Raw genomic sequence first — 21,939 nt, 5'->3', positions numbered from 1 at the left:
CCCAGAGGATGTCAAAGAGCCAGATGGTCGAGAGCAGTGTGCACTCCTTTGTGCCATGGGTTTAGTTGTCCGTTGTCTTTCATCCTTTTCCCTACTAGGATGGTCCATGATCCTACACAACAAAGTCTCTGTATAAGGAGTAGCCATAGTGTGTATACCTCTCTTCCATACAAAAGTATGTCCAAATAAACCGTAGTCAGAGAAATATAAGAAGTTCTTTTGGCACCATATTTATGTTTCTAATGTATCTCCAGGAGATAAAAAACCATTGATTAGTTCCTGTAGGACATGTAGTCTGTAGGTCTCAAGCATAGGAGGACATTTTGTAACCCATTCAGCCCCATTGAGTCAAAAGTGTACTGGCCTCAACTGTCCTCCTGGAATGGGCATGCTCTGGGGCTCAAAAGGAGCGGGCGCGGTCCCCTCCCGGAGGCTCCGAGTGGTTCTCTCCAGCCTTACCTTTCCATGCCACAAAATATTTTCTGTCTACTTTCTTAATAACAAAATTAAATCAATTCACTATTTAACAAATAATATTTGCTTTTTTTGTTGTTTTGACCTTTCTCTCTTGCCACCCCTTAACTGTAGCTGAATTCTAATCATTAACGTTATTATTGCACTGGAAAAAATTTTAAAACCCACATATATGATTTTTAAATGTAATTAAAATCTACATGTAATTCAAAAGCCTTAAATCTTTTCCTCTGGCAAATTTTCATGGCATCTGTTTAATAGTTGGAAAGTTATTTCAATTAGTAGTTTACCTCTTATTCTTGCTTATGCCTAGATTTTTATATTGGCAACATCTAGTAATGAAACAGATAAATATCAGAAGTGAAAAAAACTTAGATGGAAAAACATGTCTCTTTCCCCAACTAGCTCTGACAATTTTGAATATACCAGACAAAATATATGCTGAGTCATAAAGCTTTAATGAGGCATCTTTACATGAAGTGTGAAAAAAACTTTATTTTTGCATAAATATCATGATACTTTAATGCTTAAAGCATCCCTTTAAAAATAAGTTAAAATGTTTTCATATTATTCTTTTATTAACACAATTATTGATTAAAACATAATTCCACTTTAACACAAAGTAAAAATAATATCAGTGACTAACATATTCTTGATGAAAATGGCTTACAGTATTTTGTGAGAACATTTCTTCACATTTTTTACTTGATTCAATGGGAAATTTCATATTTTTCTTTAAAATCCACAAATGTCTTAATCCTCACCATTATAAAAACAAAAGATACAACAAAACCACCTCCAAATAAAATCCTTACAAAGCATATCAACTTTTAGTGACATAATATATATTAAGTCACTGAGTAAAGCTCTTTTTTATGAACACTTTTGGAAAGGTTGCATTCAGTTCTAATACAGCTCTGTTATCAATCTGTGAACAGAAGGATACATCAAGTAAGGAAAGATCTTTACAAGATTCCAGGAGTTTTCTTAAGGATGCTGGACTTACCATTCTTGTTCCTGTTTGAAAAAACAAAATCAAACAAAATAATTTAAATATAATATTATAAATGTCCTATTTTGAGTCCCTTTTTATTTAAAATATACTTAAAATAAATGTCCTTTTAAAAATTAAAAGCATTTTTAAAATAAAAGTCTTCATATTGAAATAGTTCTACTAAAAAAACCAATAACAACAACAACAACAAAAATCAGTGTTCCTAGGCAATGTGGCATCCAGGATCTGAATATTGTCAGTCATCTACCTGCCATTTGTATTTCTACTTCTGACCCCTTCTAATCAGTTCATCTAGACTTTCCTACTTCTATCACTCTAGTGTAAAATGTTTTTCACATCTCATTTTCCTTAACCCACAGGTCAAATTAGGCAGCAATGTCTATAATAATTCAACCTCTAATTCCATGCAATGTAATTACTGAGCAACTACTCTGTTAAGTATTGAGTATCAGTTTTAGGCACTGGAAATGCAAAGAGGAATAAGACTCATGTCTGCCTCAGGAACTCACTGACCAGCATTGAAAACAAATACATATAACAAAATTTGATAAGTTTTACAGTGAATGGTAGGTGATGGGTGAGGAGTTATTTTAGTCCATGTTAAAACTGAAGCAATCATGGGATATTTAGTTAGATACTAAATTAATTATGAAAAGCATCTGATACATGGTAGGCACTTAATAAATACCAAATATCACTTGATTCTAAGAGATGATCTGTTGTAAAACATACCTTGCTTTAACTCTCGTTTTTCTGGGGAGCAACAATCACAATCATCATATATATACATCTAGTAGGAAGGGCATTAGGATTTCTGAAATGTTAACTTAAGCCTCATTCTCTGATAACTCTTTTCTATTCCCCTCCCTGTTGTGGGCTCCAGAGCTAAATTCTATTGTCACCATCTGTGACTGGTCCCAAGGTAAATCAATCCAGATTCCCCTGGGAATTTAGAATTGGGATTGGGCAAAGCCTTCAATGTCCACAGATTACTATTTCTATAGACAGGTAACAGTGGGCTGCAACTGTTATATTTGGCCATGTACACCCAGAGAAGCATAGGTGATTATGAGGATCAAAAAAAAAAAAAAAAAAAAAAAAAAAAAACCAAAGAAAGTCAAGGGAAAAGCACACATAAAAGTCTGTGAATACAAAGTTGCAGAGGGTGGGGTAGGAGACAGAACTAAAGCATACAGGACAGGAAAAGTAAGAAGGGAGGAAGGGAGGGAGGGGGAGGAGGAATGAAGAAGAGAGATCTCATGGGATCTAAGCGATAAAACTGTATCTTTATAATAATTTTCTTTTCTTTATGCTTAAGTTATTCTAAGTGGGCTTCTGGTTTTCTGTTTTGTGACAACCTCAACCCTAGATACTTAGTTGTTCGTTTTCTTAAACTCAGGATTGTGATTGTTATTTGCTTGTCTTGCCCAATAGAACCTGAGTTTCCTGATGAACGAGTTCTGTAAAGCTTTAAAGAATTCTGTGAAGGAACTCAACTTTAAAATTTAAATTTTAAATATGCTTCTGAAGTAGCTTGTATTTTTTTTTGTTGTTGTTGGTTAATTCCCAATACCATCACTTTGGTTTGGACCCTCATTATATGGATTACTGCAACAAATTTCTCTGATTTTAATCTCTTCCTTTTCCAATCAACTTGCTATGCATTCCCAGGTAAAACATGGCCATGAATATGTCATTCATTCTCCTAACTAAAAAATCCCATAATAGCTATTCCTCACTTAATTTTGTGCAGATTTTTCATCCCAGTGTTCAAAATTCTCCATTAAAGCTTTCATTGTACTAACAAAATAGATATATACAATTAAATTCGATGATTTGTTCTCTAAAGGTAGTCTGAAAAATCAACTGCTATATTTTTGCTTCATGCTGTTCTTTGTCATCCCTTCCCATTTCCTCATCACTTTTCAAGGATGTCTTTAAAATATCTACTAACCTTTTAAATAAAGGTTAATTATAATATAATAATAAACTTCCTTTATTCTGTAATCATATATGCTATCTTTTTCTGAGCCCCATTAAAATGGACTTGCCTCTGGCTTGTATTATGATTATTTTTCTCCTTCTTACTAGCTATAATCTCTTTTTTAAAAGATGGACACAATATCTTTTTACTTTATTTATTTATTTTTATGTGATGCTGAGGATTGAACCCAGTGCCTCACATGTGTGAGGCAAGTACTCTACCGCTGAGCCACAGCCACAGCCCCTAGTTATAATCTCTTTAAAGGAAGGAATATACTACTCACTCAGCTTTGTACTGATGAGCAGCATTTTCACTGTGAAGCAGGTATGCCACTTAACACTTCTATCGAGCAATGACAAAATAATGACTATTGCCTTGATTGAACTGAGAATCCTTATTTTCAAAAAAGCCTTATAACACTTAAAAATGAAAGAAAATCAAACAACAACAAAAGTAAAGAAAATGCAGCACAGTGGTTAGAACAGACTCTCCCAAAGAAAGTCATTATACTTATTTTTCTTTTATATCTCTGTAAAACTATTCATACATTTGCAGTCAAATGTTCTACCACTGAGTTATACTCCCTCATCCACACAATTAACAGGCCAAATTTAGATCACCTGACAACCAACCCCACTGCTCATCACAATTGAGCATTGCTTAGAATCAGTGTTCCTGACACTTTCATAGTTCTGTAGTATCTACTCCAGACATTGGCTATTGCGCAAGTCAGTATATGATGGTTTTTTTGCTTGTTTGTTTGTTTGTTTTTGAGGAAGGAGTTATAAAAAATAGATTTTAACCAGCAACAGCACTATCTTCTGAAGTGAAACTCATGTTCTTGTGAATTCACAGCTTTTTCTTGAACTTTTTGAAATATTTATCTTACAAAAGGCTTAGGACAATTCAATAGGAAAGATAGGTAGGATGGAAAAGAAATAACCATAGAGTAGGTATGGTGTGACCAAAAAAAAAAGTACTGACTATGGAACCAAAGACATTAGATTTGAACCTTTTCTCTGCCATTTATTAACCACTGGGTGCCAGTACCCTCACCTATGAAAACATGATGATATAAAACTTCCCGAGCTGTGAAGATCAAATAAAATATCACACAGATGAAGTATTTAATCTGAAGTGTGCACATGAGAGGCCTAAAAGTAGTTTGAATAAGTAATGTGCAACAACATAAGCAGCATCTACAAATGTATCATAAACCTGAATGTGGAGAGATTTTAACTGAGAATCTTCAGATTTTCCTTTTGTTGAATGTTTAATAAAGAAGAAGGGATACACATGTACTTTATGGACTAATCAATTGTAAATTAGTAGTAACAGACTGCCAGAAAACAGTTCAAGTGCTATGTGAGATCACAAATTACCAGTTGTGTGGGCAATGACAAGTACAGTGGCACCACTAGCACCTTTGAATAAGATAAGAAGTAAGTAATGACATCTCAAAGGGCTCCTGGCTGATGAATGCAATAAGGACACAAGGAATCCCAGAACTGGAAAGAATTTTCAAGAGATCTGCCTCAGGGTAGAACTATTTCTAAAAACTGAAATTAGCAGGGATGGAGACATCACAACATTCCTTTATTAACAGTTCAACATTAAGAAACTTTAAAAGAAAATCTAACTTGAATTCATTTTAAAATGGATTCATTTCTTCATTTCTCCTCAAGAAAAATGGAGAACACAGTTCAGCTAAATTCTCTCTTCTAATTAGACCAAGAATTAGTTATTTAGAACTTTGACATATTCAACAATATAGTTGTAACTTAAGTGTGTGTATACACACACACATACATATATATATATATATATGTATATATATATATAATTATTCCTTATTTCTTATATTTTTTATCAAACCAAGCAGTCTTCTTGGGAAAAATTTTGTTACGTTTCTTTGTGGTTTCCTTGAAAAAAATCTGATATTAGGTTTTATGTCAAGGAAACAGGCTTTCAAAAAAATTTATATATTGCATCCTTACCTAATATGTCCAGTTGCCGTAATCTGATACAATTACATGCAAGTTCTTCTATATCTGTGTCACACACAGATCTATTAGCTGTAAGAAATAGTTTTTGCAAGTTTGGGAGCTGGCGTGCCAATCTGGCGAAGCACCCGGTACTGCTCTGCAGAGTAGGACACCAGCCAAGGTCAAGTTCCTCCAGAAGTGGACATCCAGAAGCCAGTTCCGCTATTCCATTCTCAGTAATATTCTTACATCTCCATAGATCCAGGGTGCGGAGCTTTTTACACTTGGCTCCTATCATGCTAGCTATCACATCATAGTCTTCAATCTGGAAATCAAACAATTCCAAGCTTTTATATGTTGTGCTCAGAAATGCAAACTGTTTAGAGCTTGTTAGAATATTGTTAATCATCTCTTATTGTTTGCCTCCATGTAAATATACCCACATCCTTGTTAATATAGATTTACCCATTCATCTTACAGATCTGCCATGATTTCACAAAACAGCAAGAGTAATCACTTACTTAAAACTCCATTTAACAGAACTGACAGAGGACATTTATGAATTAAATCTCAAAGCAATCTCAAGTCTTCAATCTCTCATGGAGAATTGGAGGATTATGTGTTATTCTTTTATGCCTACCATTTTGACCTTGTTGCTGGTCACTAGGCCCAGTATCTTTTATTTTATATATATTAATATAGTTAGGTAGGTATATAATATATCTTTAATGAAGGTGGCACCTTGGCAGGTTCTAAAACTGTGGAAATTCTAATAGTACTCATTAGGATAGCAGCTCTGGGTTAAGTGAGGCTTTTACAAACTGAAAATACAACACAAAAATAATGATAACATTAATCATTGTCAGTTACTGAAGGTATCCAATACTTATGTCATCATTATAGGATAAGCAGCTATTAATTAAGGATTTAATATTTCAGTTCTTGGGCTTTATATGCTTTAATAATGTTTCTTTAAGTATATTCTTTTAGGAGATTCATTTGATTTTGTTATGATCAGGTATCAAAGTTATTACGAGAAGACAAAAAGAAAACAAAATAGTGAAGATTTATAATGATTACTTCCTTATGTTCACTGGTTTATTCGATTTTCAATAAATATTTGTGCTACTATTATGTACTAGCACCACTCTAGAAACCAGGAACAAAAGTAAACAAAAAACATTATTTGGTTCACATTTTTTTTGGAAAAACAGAGACAAATAAATGGGCAAAATTAATTCAGGCTGTCCAGAATAAAAACTATATTTCCCAGATTTTTAAACTACAAGTATTAAGTTCTAGGTAATAGGAAAGAGTCCTCAAAAGGCATGCAATTTCTGGAAAGGGTCCATAAAGGAAGGTATTATGTCTTTTTCCATTCCTGCTGCTTGACCTGGAGATGTGATGGCTAGAGTTTCACCATAAACCAGGAGATCAAATGTATGACATAAAGAGACTGCAGAGCAGTGATCTAGAGTTCAGGACCTCTTGGGAGCCTAAGGAGTAAAGCATGGGTTGCTCACTTCCAGCACTTCATTATATGAAAGAGAAATAACTCTCTAGTTTAAAGATAGTCATTTGGAATTTTTCTATCACTGGCACTTGAACCTAATTGTAACCAATACATTTGCTTACAAACTTGGCTAAAAGATTTGGTAGAGAGAGAGAAAGAGAGCGCGCACGAGAAAGAGAGAGAGAGAGAGAGAGCGAGCGAGCTAGAACTAATGGTTAAAGCAAACTTCTGAATACTTTTCAAGGGCTTTGTTATCTATTTGTTCATCGTTTTCCACTACCATGGATGATACAACTTTAAACTGAAGAGATAATCAGTTATTCCAATACAAATTTTTAAAAATTCTCTTTCCAAATGACAGAAAAAATTTAAAATTTCAGAATCCTACCAAAAATGTTTATGGCAGTGACTAAAATATCTAGATTTGTTATTGGTGAGATATTATTCTTCAGAAGTTCTGATCACTGCAAATCTGTCAAGCTGGCACTTGTAGCACAAAGATTAGTTTCAGAGAAAAAAGTGGTACAATTAATTTGTATCAACAACTATATTCAATATAGAAAAAGTATGTTATTAGGAAAATGATCAGGGAAGATAAATAATAAATCATAAGCATTGTCCAAAGTCAATACAGTGCTCTACCTGTAAGGATAACAGGTTCATAAATAACACAAATCTGTAAATTGCTACCATTTGGATAGTCAAAATAAAACATCCAGTAAAACATCCTGACTTTTGATCAACTTGATAGGAAACTGAGATAAGCATGGTATTAAACTATCAACCAAGGGCTATGCATGTCACTGTCCTGGTGAACCCTGGCCCTACTGTGAAATAAAAACAGTATTTCTATGACATTTATTGAAGCCCTAATCATGATGTTAACAGCAATATTAGCATTATTTCTGAATTCCTCTGTCAAGTACCTGATAGTTAACAAACAGATAACAATGGTAACAATCTTACTGGTAACTATATACTTCATTTTAAAAAATAGCCTATTTATCTAAAGTATAGTATATATTAATATATGTAACATAGGAAAACAGGTTCAATAGTCAAATAAGGTTAGAAAACACTGGGTTTAGTGATGGCAAGAGTTTCTTTGTTGCAAGTTAAAACTCTTAAGAGGAGGACTCAGTAATATCAATTCCTAATTTTGACTATAAATCTCCACTGTACCCTTACATACCTACCTTTTTATAACTGAATATCCTTCAGGACCAATTTTCCATAGACCAATTTAGAAAAATGCTAATTTGAAATACATGTAATTCTAACTATCTATCTATATATAATTCCAACTCTAAAAGTGTCTATGGCTAGAGGCTTGCTTTTCTAGGGAATATTGTTCGAGTTTAAGAGAAGGTAAATAAGAAGCAGAATAAGCAACATCTAGTTAAACAGGGTTTTTTTTGTTGTTGTTGTTGTTGTTTGTTTGTTTGTAACCAATCTAACAAGAGAAGGCTAGTAATATTAAAAAATCCAAGTGGCTGGTTTGTTGTCACAGAAACTGCCATCAACTATCAATGGGCTCATCTAGAAACCCACTACAGGGATCCAAAGAAAGCTATGAAATGGCTTACAAAGGTAAGAATTTGACTTGCAGTAAGGAGAAACTTGTGGTTTCTCCTTACTGCAAGTCAAAGTATTTCAAAAGACTAGGACAGACTGAGACAATGCTTGTAATAAGAGCAAACTGCCAGGATTAAAGACCATTGGGATAAAGACCAATGGAGGTAAATATGTTACTATAAGAGACATCTGTCTAGCCTACATTGCCAAATCCTGGGAGATCTCTGAAGCCATTGCTAAGCTCTAAAAGATGCTCAAATGAAATGTCTTTTAGGTCAGAGATGCTGCCTATTGATTCCAAGTCTAGGGTACCAGAATTTCTCTGGAACATTGCAACTGAACTGTTTATTCATGTCTTTCTGTTGAGTGGATACAAAACTGGACTGGTCTGGGGATCTCCTAAATCTGCTCTGGATAGAGGTATTGAAAAAAGTGAAGGGAAATGAATTGCTCCACAGGAAGATTCATTTCTGGTGAGTATTTACACGCACATACACATACCCTAAGAATCAATTATCTTTTAAGTCTCAGTGTTATTTGTAAGCCACATAATTAAGTAGTTTAGATGAAAAAAAAATAATTTTTCTCACAACTTCTTTTGGGGGTATGTGAAATCACAATTTTGAATCTTGAAGGATTTTAGAAATTATCTATCTAGTCTAAGAATTCCTAGGATTCTGGATTTCACAGAGTAAAATTTCAAAAACAACTGAGTTCTAATATAAGGTGTTGGTCTTTTTATTTTGCCAAGTAGGACAGTTAAACTCTATAGAAACAAAAAAGTCTATTATCATCAATATTTCTTGGAAATATTCCAATAATTTACAAAAACTAAAATTAACTTTGTAAAAAATTATTAAACTATTAACACATGGATATGACTGATATCTTATTTTGTAAAGAAACCCAGAGAGGTAAATAGTATGTTTGCAATAACAGCTAGCTTGGGCAGAACTGAACTTTTTCCACCCTCTGTACTTTTCTTACTCTTGTTGATAAATGTCTCTTGTTGATAAATGTTAGTGTTTCAAAGACATCCTCGCCAATTGAAGAAAAATGTTTGAAAGTGGGGTACAAAACAGTTAACCATAAGTCAGAAACTGTGGATAAGTGTTGGGTGTAGTGGACCAGGAAATTCACTCATGGGAAGAAAAAGAAAAAGCAATTGGGTATAAAGAATTTTCAAATACTTGCCATTACACAACTGCCCAAACTGAGGTGCTGAAGCTCTGAACAGAAGTTCAAAATGCTGAGCAGTGCTGTTTGCTGCCATCGGGGACCACATCAGAGGCAAATATGGAAAGTGAAAGAAAGTGAAACAAAGAGAAGAGGTCAATTAGACATTAAAAGCTGTCACTGCTTTTCCTGAAATACAGCTCAAAACCTAAGTTACAGATTCCACAAATGCCATTTAATGAGTCCCCAGGTGCGCCCACCATTGATTGGTTTGGAGTCAAGGTAATCATTACTAGTCTCCATGTAAGTCATCACGTTGTATATGGTTTTGCATGCTCCAAAGATACTGTATTCCCTGTAACCTCTCAGTTTATTTCCCAGAGGAAAGCAATTTGAAAGCCTGGTTATAAGACAAATTAAACCATCCCTCCCTCCAAAGACAGAATGAGAGAGAGCGAGCGAGCATGCAGAGAGAGAGAGTGAGTGAGTGCGCACGTGTATGCACCACAGGGGCCTAGTGACACTCCTGAAAAACAGCAGCAGCTCCGACATTCACTGATCAGTTGCAGTCTGATGGAACTGCCAATAGAGTCACCCCAAATCAGGACTAAGCTGGTGACTTTAATGTCAAAGGATTCTCTTTGCTGACAAGGATACCAACAACCATTGAGCACCTGTCAGTAGCAACATGCTGACTGAAATGTACCTAACATGCACTTTCTAGTCATGTTCTTGCCATTTAAGCCCATTTATCCTGTCCAATGTAAACGGTTTCACCACTAAAGAAACCCAAAGATGTGCTAGACTGCTACATAATCATACCAGTCTCAAATATTTTAAAAATCCTATTTTATAGCACATCTACAATGAAAATTTGTAAAAAGAAATAAATAAAGCAATGTAAAATATCCAAATTTCTAGCATTTCTTTTGTAAATTAAGGAGAAAACTATTCAGACTTACACAGCAAAATCACTTTTTAAACATCTGACCTAAATTATATCTAACAAAATTGAGCTCTTATACAACCTACATAATATGTTAGCTTACATAATATGTTCAGCTACTGAACACATTGGGGGGTGAAGAATGTGTCAATGGAAACACAAAATGTTTAGTCAAATCTCAGATAAGATTTTCATTGAGAAAATAAAGAAAGAATTTTACATAAAAATCAGTTTATTTAAAGAAAAAATATATATTAATGGTTATAATAAGATCCAGAGGAATATATTAGACTTTAGTCTAATTACTTCCCTCTTGAGCATTTCTTTAAATTTAAGCAAAAAAAAAAAAAGTTCACATTGATTTTACACTTGTTTTACCATAACATTTATAAGACAATCCCATGTAGCTCTTAGAATATTAACATTAGAAACAGTGTATTAAGATAAACTAACTTTGAGGTTCTCCATAATACTTAAGCCATTCTGACTTACTATCAAATATAGAACATTTGATTTGTTTTTTATTAGGATACCAAATCCTTATAAGAAAGTTGTTTTATAAGACTTTCCCATGAGCAAGACCCAGAATACATTAGAGAGACTTTCTAAAGAGTAAGAAATTTTAAATTAAAAAAAATATATACATATACATGTGGAGGTCTACAAATAGTTCATGAACCATGTTTTGTGGTTTATTTTAAAATGATTTATTATGAAGAATCTCAAGTATATATACTTATAGGATCCAATATAATACCCATGTAGTCAATACTCAAATTTATCAACTAACATTTTGCCTTCTTTACTAATATCTCTATTTTTATATCTCTCCATCCATATATAAAGTTCCTCATAAGTAACTTTATAATGCCTTGGTGTTTAAAAACATATTTGAAGCTGGGCATTGTGGTGCATGCCTATAATTCCAGACACTCAGGAAGCTGAGGTAGGAAGATAGCAAATTTGAGGCTAGCCTAGGTAACATAACTTTAAAATATAATTTTTAAAACTCAGTGGTAGGCCACTTATGTTGGAGATACCCCCAGCCCCAAAACACACACAGGTGATATAATTTTACTACACTCGATACATCCATAGTTAGTATTTAATATTGGTATTCATGGTATATGCATATGTGTATTTCTCATCTTCCTCATTTGTTTTGTAAGGTATTTGTCCACGTTGCTACATATAGTTCTAGTTCACTGATTTAAAATGTTGTATAATATTCCATTTTAGAAATAAATTACAACATATACTCTCATTTGATGAGCAGTTGTTTACAATTTTCCCTATTACAAAAGTGTTATAATAAACATTCTTAAATGTACTTTCTTGTCCATATAGAAGAACATTTCTCTAGAGCACACCTCAGAGTAACAATTTCTACATGTTTTGTTATGCTCTTACTTTATACAATTCAGCAAAATAGCTCTACTTAATGTTTGAGTCATACTAGTTTAAATAAGTGGTATTTTTAGTTTATTATATCTTTGTCAACACAACTGTCTTTTCATCCCTTCTAACAATTATCCCTCTGATGAATATGGAATGGTATAATTTTAAGTAGTATGATCACTGATGAGGATGAGAGTCTTTCTATGTTTATTGGCCACTCATATTTTTTACTCTGTAAATTACATAATTATATTCTTTGCTGATTTTTCCACTGGCTGTTTTTTCCTTAATTTTCAGGAATTCTTTAAGTATGATATATGCATATGTGTATGCATACATAGGATCTTTGTTAGCTATAGTTATTACAAATACCTTCTCTAAATCTGATCCTCTATAGAGGATCTTTTGAGATGTGCATATTTTAAAATTTAATGTGGTCATATTAATCTATTTTCCCTTATGCTTGCATTCTGCTGTCTTTAAATAGTTCTTTTTTTAATACTTATTTTTTAGTTTTAGGTGGACACAAAATATTTATTTTACATTTATGTGGTGCTGAGGATCAAACCCAGTGCCTTGTGCATTCTAGGTGAGCACTCTACCACTGATCCACAACCCTAGCCCCTTTAAACAGTTCTTTACTCAAAACAAAATATTCTTTTTAATAAAATAACAGCTTGAAAGTCTTCATTTTGCCATTAAGTTCTTAATGAACAGTTTTTATATATGACAGAATATAATATTTCATTCTTACCCCTTGTCCAGTTCAATGTATTGAAGTCTACTTTATCCTTTGATTTGTGATGCTTTCTGTCATATGTTGCATTTCCATATATGTGTGTGTATACTTTTGGATCATTTTGTTTCACTGGTCTATTTGCCTTTCTCTGAACCAACTCTTAAGTCTCATTATTGTTTGTAATAAGCCTTAAAATCTAGTAGGGTAAACATCCTTCATTCCTCAACACTCTCAGCTGTTTTTGACCTTTTTGTTCTTTCACATCAATTTAAGAATCACCTTCTAAATTTTGGTTTTACCTTTTTCAAAATAATACAAAAAGATTACCCTTTCTCCCCCCCCATTATCATTAATTAATTTACTGGCATCTTATCATTTTTATAATTATTTATTACATTTGATACCTCCTCACTGTTTTTTTTTTAACAGTTCTTTTAGTTAACGGGTGGTAAAATCTTAACAATTATTTATTGAGTACATATTGATAACTCATGCATTGCTGTAAATTCTTTAACTAAAATTCACAACAACTCCATTCATTTATTCACTTAACAAATAGTCATGAATGCCTACTATGTATCAGACACTTGGGATATAGCAGTGAACAGAACAGATAATAACTTATGAACTATAATCATTATTACCATTTATAGGTGAGAAATTTGAGTCACAAAGCTAAACAACTTACATGTTATTTATCCTCAATCTTACTGTAAGTTTAGCCAAGCTTAAAATTTAAAGATAACTGTTATCTTCTTCTACTACTTTGAAAATATTACTCCATTAATTATTAGCCACTGTTATTTAATAAGAAGTCTACTCCCAATCTAATTGTCTTCTTTTGTGCACAGCGGACAGTGGTTTCTTCCCCCCCCACCCCCCGCCCACCACCTCCAATAGCTCTTGTCTCTTTATTTTTAAAGATCACAATTTTGTTAAATTGTGTCTAGGAAGATTTATTTTCAGCTATGAGGATGGTCTGGCTGAGACATTTGTTACCCCATTGATTGCAAGGGTTGATTCAGCTTATCTGGCTAGTAAGAGGGGTGTCCCCTTCCTCCCTCACCACTCCATGTGCATCCTTCCTGAACCTGTGTACTCAGTAAAAGAGGATGACCTTCCTCAATAGAGAAGGACCATTCTTTGGTCAAGGGTATATGAATAGCTGAGTTCCCTGCTAGAAGCTCCAAATAAGCACTCAAGATTAATTTTCATTAATTTTACTTGATATTCTGAGTTCATTTGATTTGAAGACTCACATTGTTCTTCACGAAAAGTGCAGATTCTTACCAATTCTCTTTGAACATTACTTTTCTACCATTCCTTCCAGTTTTTCTTCTGAACTTTGATATTCAATGGACATGACAATTTCCCAAGTTACAGTGGCTTGAAAAAAAGTCCATATGATATTCTAGGCTCCCTCCTTTCAGAGTAGAGCTTAATTTCTTTCCCTGTAATAGGTGTGATAGATTTAGTGACTTACTTTTAACCAACAGTATATAGCAGATGTGATGGCATGCCACTTTGGATATTAGGTTATTGTGATTGATTTTATTTATTAACCTGACTGGGCTTGCAAACATTTGGACAAATATTATTCTGGGTGTTTATATGAGGCTGTGTTTGGGGTGAGCTTAACAGTTAAATTAACAGACTGAGTAAAACAGATTGCCTTCCCTTTTGTTTAACTAAATAAGGAAGAATTCTTCCCACCTGATGGCTCTCAAAATGGGACACTGGCTTTGTCCTGACTTTGAAATAAACAGAATATCAGCTCTTCCCGAGACTCCTGCTGGCTTTCATGGTGGAGCTATACTATTAGCTTTCCTGGGTCTCCAGCTTGCCAGCTCAGCCTGGAGACCTTGAGGCATGACACCCCCATAATCACATGAGCCAGTTGCTTACAGTAATATGTCTTCTATTAGTTTTGTTCTCTAGAGAACCCTAACTAATTCAGTTGTAAAAAGGCTGTGGGTCCTGTATTAGCTTCCCTTTTTCCTCCATTAATCATGTGCCATATCATAAGAATACTCAGGCAACCTATGGAGACTCTCATGTAGAAAGAAACAGAGGCCTATGCCTAAGAGCTAAAGAACAGCTCTGCCAATAGTCATGAGAGTGAGTTTGGAAGCTGATCCCTTAGTAGTCAAACTTTGGGATGACTGGAGTCCCAGGTAACAACTTGGCGGCAGCTTCCTTTGAGGCCTTTCTATGGTCCTTAGAGCCAACACTACCCAGTTAATAAAACACTACCAAGATTATGTGTGAGATAATAAATATAAGTTGTTTTAAACCACTAAGTTTCAAAGTAATTAATATATAACAAGAGATAAATAATATAGTGAATAGAACATAGTAAATATATATTTATTAAATGAATGAATAGGGTAGCTTTGAGGATTAACTGGTGTGTATTTTACAAATATAAAGAACTTACAGCAGTATCTGACATTCACAATTTTTACAAACTTAAGTATAGTCCTTAAACTTCTTTTCTAATTTAGCAAATCTCTGCATCCAATTTAGAATTTATCTCATGTATGGAATTAAAATTCCAATAAGTACAATTTATTTCCTAGGTTTCTAATCAGTCCTTTTTTACAACTACTTGTTCTTGATTAGTTTCTTTATACTGCATAATTTTAATTTCTTTTTAAAAAGATGCTTTTAATTTCTTTCTTTCAACCTTCACCCTCCAACCTACATATTTTATTCCTCCCTCAGGATCTTGTAGATCACTCTGTTTTGAACTAGGACTTCTGAAGGTGCAGTGATCTGCACAGGAACTAGGAATACTGCAGAACCAGCAATAGGCTTAGCTTAGTTCTGACCCTGAACCATGGTCAATGCCAAATAATGAGGTACTCTTGGTATATTTGCCTATACCAAAACCGCTCCTTTCTCTTAAGACTTTCATCCAAACCCTGAAAGTGGCCTGGAGAGAGCCTTATAATACTGCTACCCAGTTCTGATTAGACATCCCCAGGCTACATAACAAGATGCTCTTGTTAGAGTTTTAGATGAATTCCCTGGTGAATCAGTTTTTCTAATTAAAAAGAAGAATAAAACAAAAAAAATTTATTGTCAAAAATAACCATTATTAACTTGCCTGGAATGTTCCTTAGAGGACTATCTATTACTTACTGTCTATCCTAAAGATTGTAACTTTAAGGCACAAAAGTAAGAGAACTAAGAGACTATTCATATGTACCTGGAAAACATATTGTGGAATAGTAGATGTATTCTTTTCTCTAGGAGAACTTTTAAGTCAGAAAAGAATCTCATGACTGACTATAATTATTCTGGTGTTAAAACAACCAGACTACAAATTAAACTGGGAATTAGAAAATCATGTAATCTTAGAGGGAATTATGATATTTTATCTTTACCTTGAAAAGGAACACAGAACAAAAGAAGATTCATGTTGGATGACATCACTCATCTTTGCTGAATAAGAGATGTGAGATCAAATGCTAAGACTTAGATGGGGATACGAGGTGATGACCAAAGGAACAGATACTGTGAGGAACTTAACAAGGAGTTGAATGAAGATAAAAGGGTCGACAGCTACCACTGAAGTGAGCAAGTACAAATTACCAGTTTTGTGGCTTTCTCCCACAGAGCTCATCAGTGAAAAGCTAGAGACTAAGGCATACTCAGATGTGCTGAGAGAACACATCTACAGAAACAGGTTGCATATCTTTTTTTTTTTTTTTAAGAGAGAGTGAGAGAGAGGGGGGCACAGAGAGTGAGAGAGAGAGAGAGAATTTTAACATTTATTTATTTTTTTCTTAGTTCTCGGCGGACACAACATCTTTGTTGGTATGTGGTGCTGCTGAGGATCGAACCCGGGCCACACGCATGCTAGGCGAGCGCGCTACCGCTTGAGCCACATCCCCAGCCCCCGGTTGCATATCTTTTTAAAATTCAGTTAACTCATTCCCTTCCAAAGTATCTTTAGAATATTCTTTTTCTATACTGTTAGTATTTGGAATCAAAATATTGCTGTTAATTTCAAAGAAAAGAGGAGAAACTATGAAAAAATTTACAATTTCCAAATACAAAATGGCCTTATTTGGAGAAATCACAGACTCAACAGTTTAGAGCAGGAATTGGCAAACTGCTGCTCACAGGCCAAATCCTATCTATTGCTGTTTTTGTAAATAAAGTTTTATTGCAACATGGACACATCCACTCATTAATGTATTGTCTGTGGCTCGTTTTGTTGTTGCTATTCTTTGTTTGTTTTATTTTTATTTTTCTGGTGCTAGGGATTGAACTCAGAACCTCACCCATGGTAGGCAGGTGCTCTACTGCAAAGCTACATCCCCAGCCCATGTCTGTGGCTGTTTTTGCACTATTCATGACAGAAACATATGGCCTGCAAGGTGTAAAATATTTACCATCTGGCCATCCACAGAAAAATTTTATAGATCCCTCCTTAAAAGAAGAAAACAATTCCACAATAATAAGTACTTGCAACACTTATACACAACTAGAGCATGCAAATAAATGAATCAATTACATTAAGTGTACTATGAAAAAAATATTCAGAAATAAAAAGTAAAATCTTATAAACCTTTTATTTAAGACATAAAGTATCTTGAATCCCCAAGTCTGCAAATTCTGTTGGTTAGTTCTGTAAGACTCATTCAGCAGAATCACAAGAATAGTTTCAAAGATTAAAATATAATTTAAATAGTTATAGCTTTAATAATGCAAGTCAGCATATTTGTTTTCAAATGTTTTATAATTTTCAAATAAAACCAGTCTTATTTAAATCATTACAGAAAGGAATTCACTAAGGAGTGACTGGATCCATGATAATTTCTTCTATAGATTATCAAAATATACTCTAAGTAAATGCAGTTATTTGATAAATATGTATTCATAAAGAATTCTTTTACATTCTACCTATAATCTACCTACTAACACTGTTCAGCAGCTTCAAAGCCCAGTGGAAAACTATTAGTAATAAATTAACAACTCATCGAAGTGAGAAAGCATATGTAGCTTCTTAACCTAGTACCCCACTGTAAAAATAAACACATAATAAATATTTAAAAAGATCACATTATAACCATTTCTGATAGTAAGGTGTCAAAGTAAATGGTAAAATATTATAACAGGTTATGAGTGAAGTACAAAAGCAAGAGACTATCTCAGTGTGAACAGTTTATCACAATTAGACAAAAACAATGGAAAAGCATGCTCATGGGTCAAAGTTCCTGACAATTTACCATGATTCACAAAAGAATTGCAAAGAAATTAGTCTATAAACACCATATTGCAATGATTAAAATAGAAAGAAGACTATTTCACCTCCTTTCACTACTGTCCTCCTGTTTGTTTGTTTTTTTTAGCAAATTTATTCCCCTTACTGTCCTTAGTGAAGCCTCCAAATATTAAGATGCTCCAGTGACTAACTCTAAAATGAACAATTTCAACTTCAAAAATAGTTTCAGTCAGTAAAATGATAGATAATAGACGTAAAAGTTCAGTGTAAGAAGATATAAAGTGCCATACAGTTATAAAGAATTATTATTAATGCCTTTTCTTTTTACAAGGAAAAAGGCACTTTAATAGGTAAAAGAAGGCATGAATTTAAATGTTCATGGACAGTTTTATAAAGAAATGCTACCCTTAAACTTTATAACTTTTCATTTTCTAGACTTCTAAGCAAAAATAACAAAAAATGATCTGTTTATTATACTCACATTTAACTTTTAGACAGTCCAGATTAATGGCTTAGTAGAGTTATACTTATGTATATCATGCATATTTTAAAATGTATTAAGGACTTCAGGTGGGAGATTCAAGATGGTGAGCTAGAGGAAGACTGCATTCCTAGCTGCTCCATGGCACGGGATTCAAGCAGTAGAACTGTTTCTCTGTGAGGTAGGTGAAAAAAGAATTTCACTAAAACTAAATATTGGACTGTCAGAGTGTCTGAGAGACTCAGAAATTTGGGTACATTAAACAAAGAAAAAAAGACTACATTGGAGCCAAGCCAGTTGTGTCAGAATCAGTAGTGGCACTTATTTGGCAGAGAGGGAGGAAAAACACACAGAAGCACCTGAGATCGGAAAAACACACAGAAGCACCTGAGATCAGAAAAGCAGCCTGCTCTTAGCTGATCCAGAGGCTACACTGTGCACTGTTTCTTTGAAAGGCCTGCTGGGTGATCTAGGGTGTACCTAGAAGAAAAAACAAGCACACAGAATATCTTACCCAGAGGGATTCAAATTACAAAAGTGAAAGGGAGCCCAACTTACTTCCCCCCATTGAGTCTGGTAACTCACATGACCAGCTTAAGTGGGTAAGGAATTTGAACCGGTGGGTGTGAATACACTAAAGGACTAAAACTGGGAAAGGCTGCTTTCATGGGAAGCAGAAGGGGTAAAGGATTGGCTCCCTCACCCAAGTATAATCCTTGAGAAGTTCTGGAGATCCAAACTTCTCACAGAGATCTGCAACTTCCAGGCCTTAGGGGTGTGTTGATATACTCTCTCCAGAGCAAACACCATCCAATGAAGCCCCTAAGGCCTGATTAGACCTAAGCTCCACTTGTAGAATCCCACTGTTAGAACTCTGCAGCAGCCCCACCCTGTCATCAGTCTGGTCTGGGCAGACAAAACTCCAACTGACGTACTTCCCATCCAGCTGAGACTTATTTGAACCAGACTCCATCTTAGGCCACTCCAACTGGCACCTTGGTGAGCAATACAAAAAGAGGGAAGGTTTAGCAACCCTTAGTCCTTGTTCTTGCATTCAGTTCATAGCTCAAGAAGAAATGGGAAAAAAAGACATCTGGGCATAGACAGTGTCCATTTGTTCTCACTGACTATTTTGACCACTTCAGTGGAAATAATTCCTTCATTTTTCATTAAGAATCTTTTTCCTTTCTTTCTTTCTTTCTTGTGTAGGTGTGTGTGTGCACGCGCACGCACATTTGGTTAATGGATACATATACATATTTGTTTCTTTTTTCTTATTTTTAGCATTTTTTAAAATGCAGTTATTTTTCCTTGCCTTATCTTTTTTTGAGGATTAGAGTTCTTGATTAGTATATTTAGGTTTTGGTTTTGTTTTATATTTTTTTTCACTTGTTTCTCTTTCTTTTCTTCTGCTAATAGTCAAATTCTATTGTTCTTTTACTCTCCTTTTATTTTGTTACTTCTATTTTTTCTCCTCCTTTCTTATAACCATGACATACTACATCTCTTCTGCATTCTCTTTTCACTTTTTGAAATTGTAAAGTCTTTTCTACCTTCCTATAACATTTTTCTTTGCTCTTGATTAACTATATTTTTACTATCTTTTAGCACTAATTGGTTTCTAAAATTCCTGCCCTCCACCATTAATGCTGTTGCAGTTATTACTGATGGGATAACATAGCTGACACCTATTGTTTGTTTTAATGCCAGACATAGTCCATAGCTACTTACTGTTTTTGCTGTTGACAACTGCTAACCCTACCATTTTGGTTTTTGTGACAATTAATATTGTAGACGACATAGTAGGAACCATATATTTAGTGTAATGCTGCATATTGTTTGCATTGGTTGTTGCTGTTTTTGTTTCCCCCCATTCTGTGGGGATGCTGGGAACCTACTGGGACAGTACAAGTTCTCAGGGTAGAAACTCTGCTGCTAAAGTAAATTCAACCAAAAGACAGCACACCTTGCTCCACAGCAAATTAATAATATTCAGTCTTCAGCTATACTTTAAAACAAAGAATAGAAGACACAAAAACGCAAACTAATGAGTAGGCCCCAAGTAGAAATGGCTAGGGGTGAACGCCCAGGTCCCATCTAAAGACATACAGTGCTATAGCAAAAACAGAGAGAAATAACACAAAGGCTGCGGATACCACACCTATGGGCGGGGGTTCAATTTTTATCACTCAGGACACTTTGGCAAGTGAAGACTGTACCCTAAAAAGGTCCACACATAAGAGTGGAAGAGAAATTCCTTCCAACGATACATAAAACACAACACATGAATACAAGAACCATGAAAAAGCAAGCTAACACAACACCTCCTAAAGGTCATAATTCACCAGCAAATGATCACAAAAATATTTACGTGGATGAAATATCAGATAAGGAATTTTTAAAAATATATAAAAATGATTAATTAATTCCAAGAGAACACACACACACACACAAAACAACAATGAAATGAATTAAGGAAGTCAGTACAGATTATGAATGAGAAATAAAGGAGATAGAAATATTTTAAAAGAACCAAACAGAAATCTTGGAAATGAAACTCAATAAATCAATAAAATGTTCAGCTGAAAGTTTTTTAAAGAGAGTAGACCATGCTGAAGGCAGAATCACAAAGGTGAAAGACTAAGTGGCCAGTCTTGAACACTGAGACAGTATTAAAGGAAAAAAAAAAAAAAGGGGGAACCATGATCAGAATATATATGAGCTCTGGGACAAGATGAAGAGACCAAATTTAAGAATCATTAGAATTGAGGAGGGCTTTGAGATGTAGGCTAATGGAGTGAATAAACTCTTCAGGGAAATAATAATAGAATGTTTTCCAAACCTTAGAATGACATTTATATCCAAATACAGGAGGCATTCAGAACCCCAAACAGATAAGATCAAAAAAGAACCTTTCCACAAGACATTATGATTAAATGCTTAACATACAGAACAAGGATAGATTTAAAAAAAAATAGCCTCAAGAGAAAAATGTCAGGTCAAATACAGAGGGGCAAGCCAATCAGAAGCACTTCTGATTTCTCAGCACAAACTCTACAAGCCAGGAGGGCTTGAAATGAAGTGTTCCAAGTCATGAAAGAAAATAGCTGTCAACCAAGACTTCTATATCCAGCACAGCTATCATTCAAAATTGAAAATTAAATAAAAACCTTCCATAATAAGCAAAATTAAAACAATTTATGACTACTACACTGGCATTACAAAACCTCATTTTAAAAAATACTGCACAAAGAAGAAATAAAAAACCTCTTAGAGCTCACAAAGAAAACACATCTGAAGAGTAGCTAATCAAATGAGAAGTGTCAGGAATTAATAAATATCTGTCTATAATAACATCAAATATAAATGGTTTTAACTCTCCAATTAAGACACAGGCTGGCAAAATGGATTAAAAAT

General features: G+C 34.2%; 1 protein-coding gene across 3 annotated transcripts in view; it reads right to left on the bottom strand.

Annotated features, from left to right (window-relative positions):
* Window positions 1-949: 949 nt before the first annotated feature.
* The window catches only part of Fbxl4 (F-box and leucine rich repeat protein 4), a 79,140-nt gene continuing 58,150 nt past the window's right edge, over window positions 950-21,939 (bottom strand). For 2 of the 3 annotated variants that reach the window (XM_005335875.5, XM_040283128.2), the window contains exons 7-9: window positions 9,741-9,812; window positions 5,471-5,783; window positions 950-1,491 (exon numbers count right to left, since the gene is read on the bottom strand). In XM_005335875.5, the coding sequence (XP_005335932.1) occupies window positions 1,328-1,491; window positions 5,471-5,783; window positions 9,741-9,812 (549 nt within the window). In that variant the 3' untranslated portion in view covers window positions 950-1,327. The remainder of the gene's footprint in view (window positions 1,492-5,470; window positions 5,784-9,740; window positions 9,813-21,939) is intronic. The other variant, XM_078019585.1, reaches the window with a different exon arrangement.

Source organism: Ictidomys tridecemlineatus, chromosome 8 (genome assembly GCF_052094955.1).
Source record: "Ictidomys tridecemlineatus isolate mIctTri1 chromosome 8, mIctTri1.hap1, whole genome shotgun sequence".
NCBI classification, from domain to species: domain Eukaryota; kingdom Metazoa; phylum Chordata; class Mammalia; order Rodentia; family Sciuridae; genus Ictidomys; species Ictidomys tridecemlineatus.
This window is presented reverse-complemented; position numbering and strand designations above follow the sequence as displayed.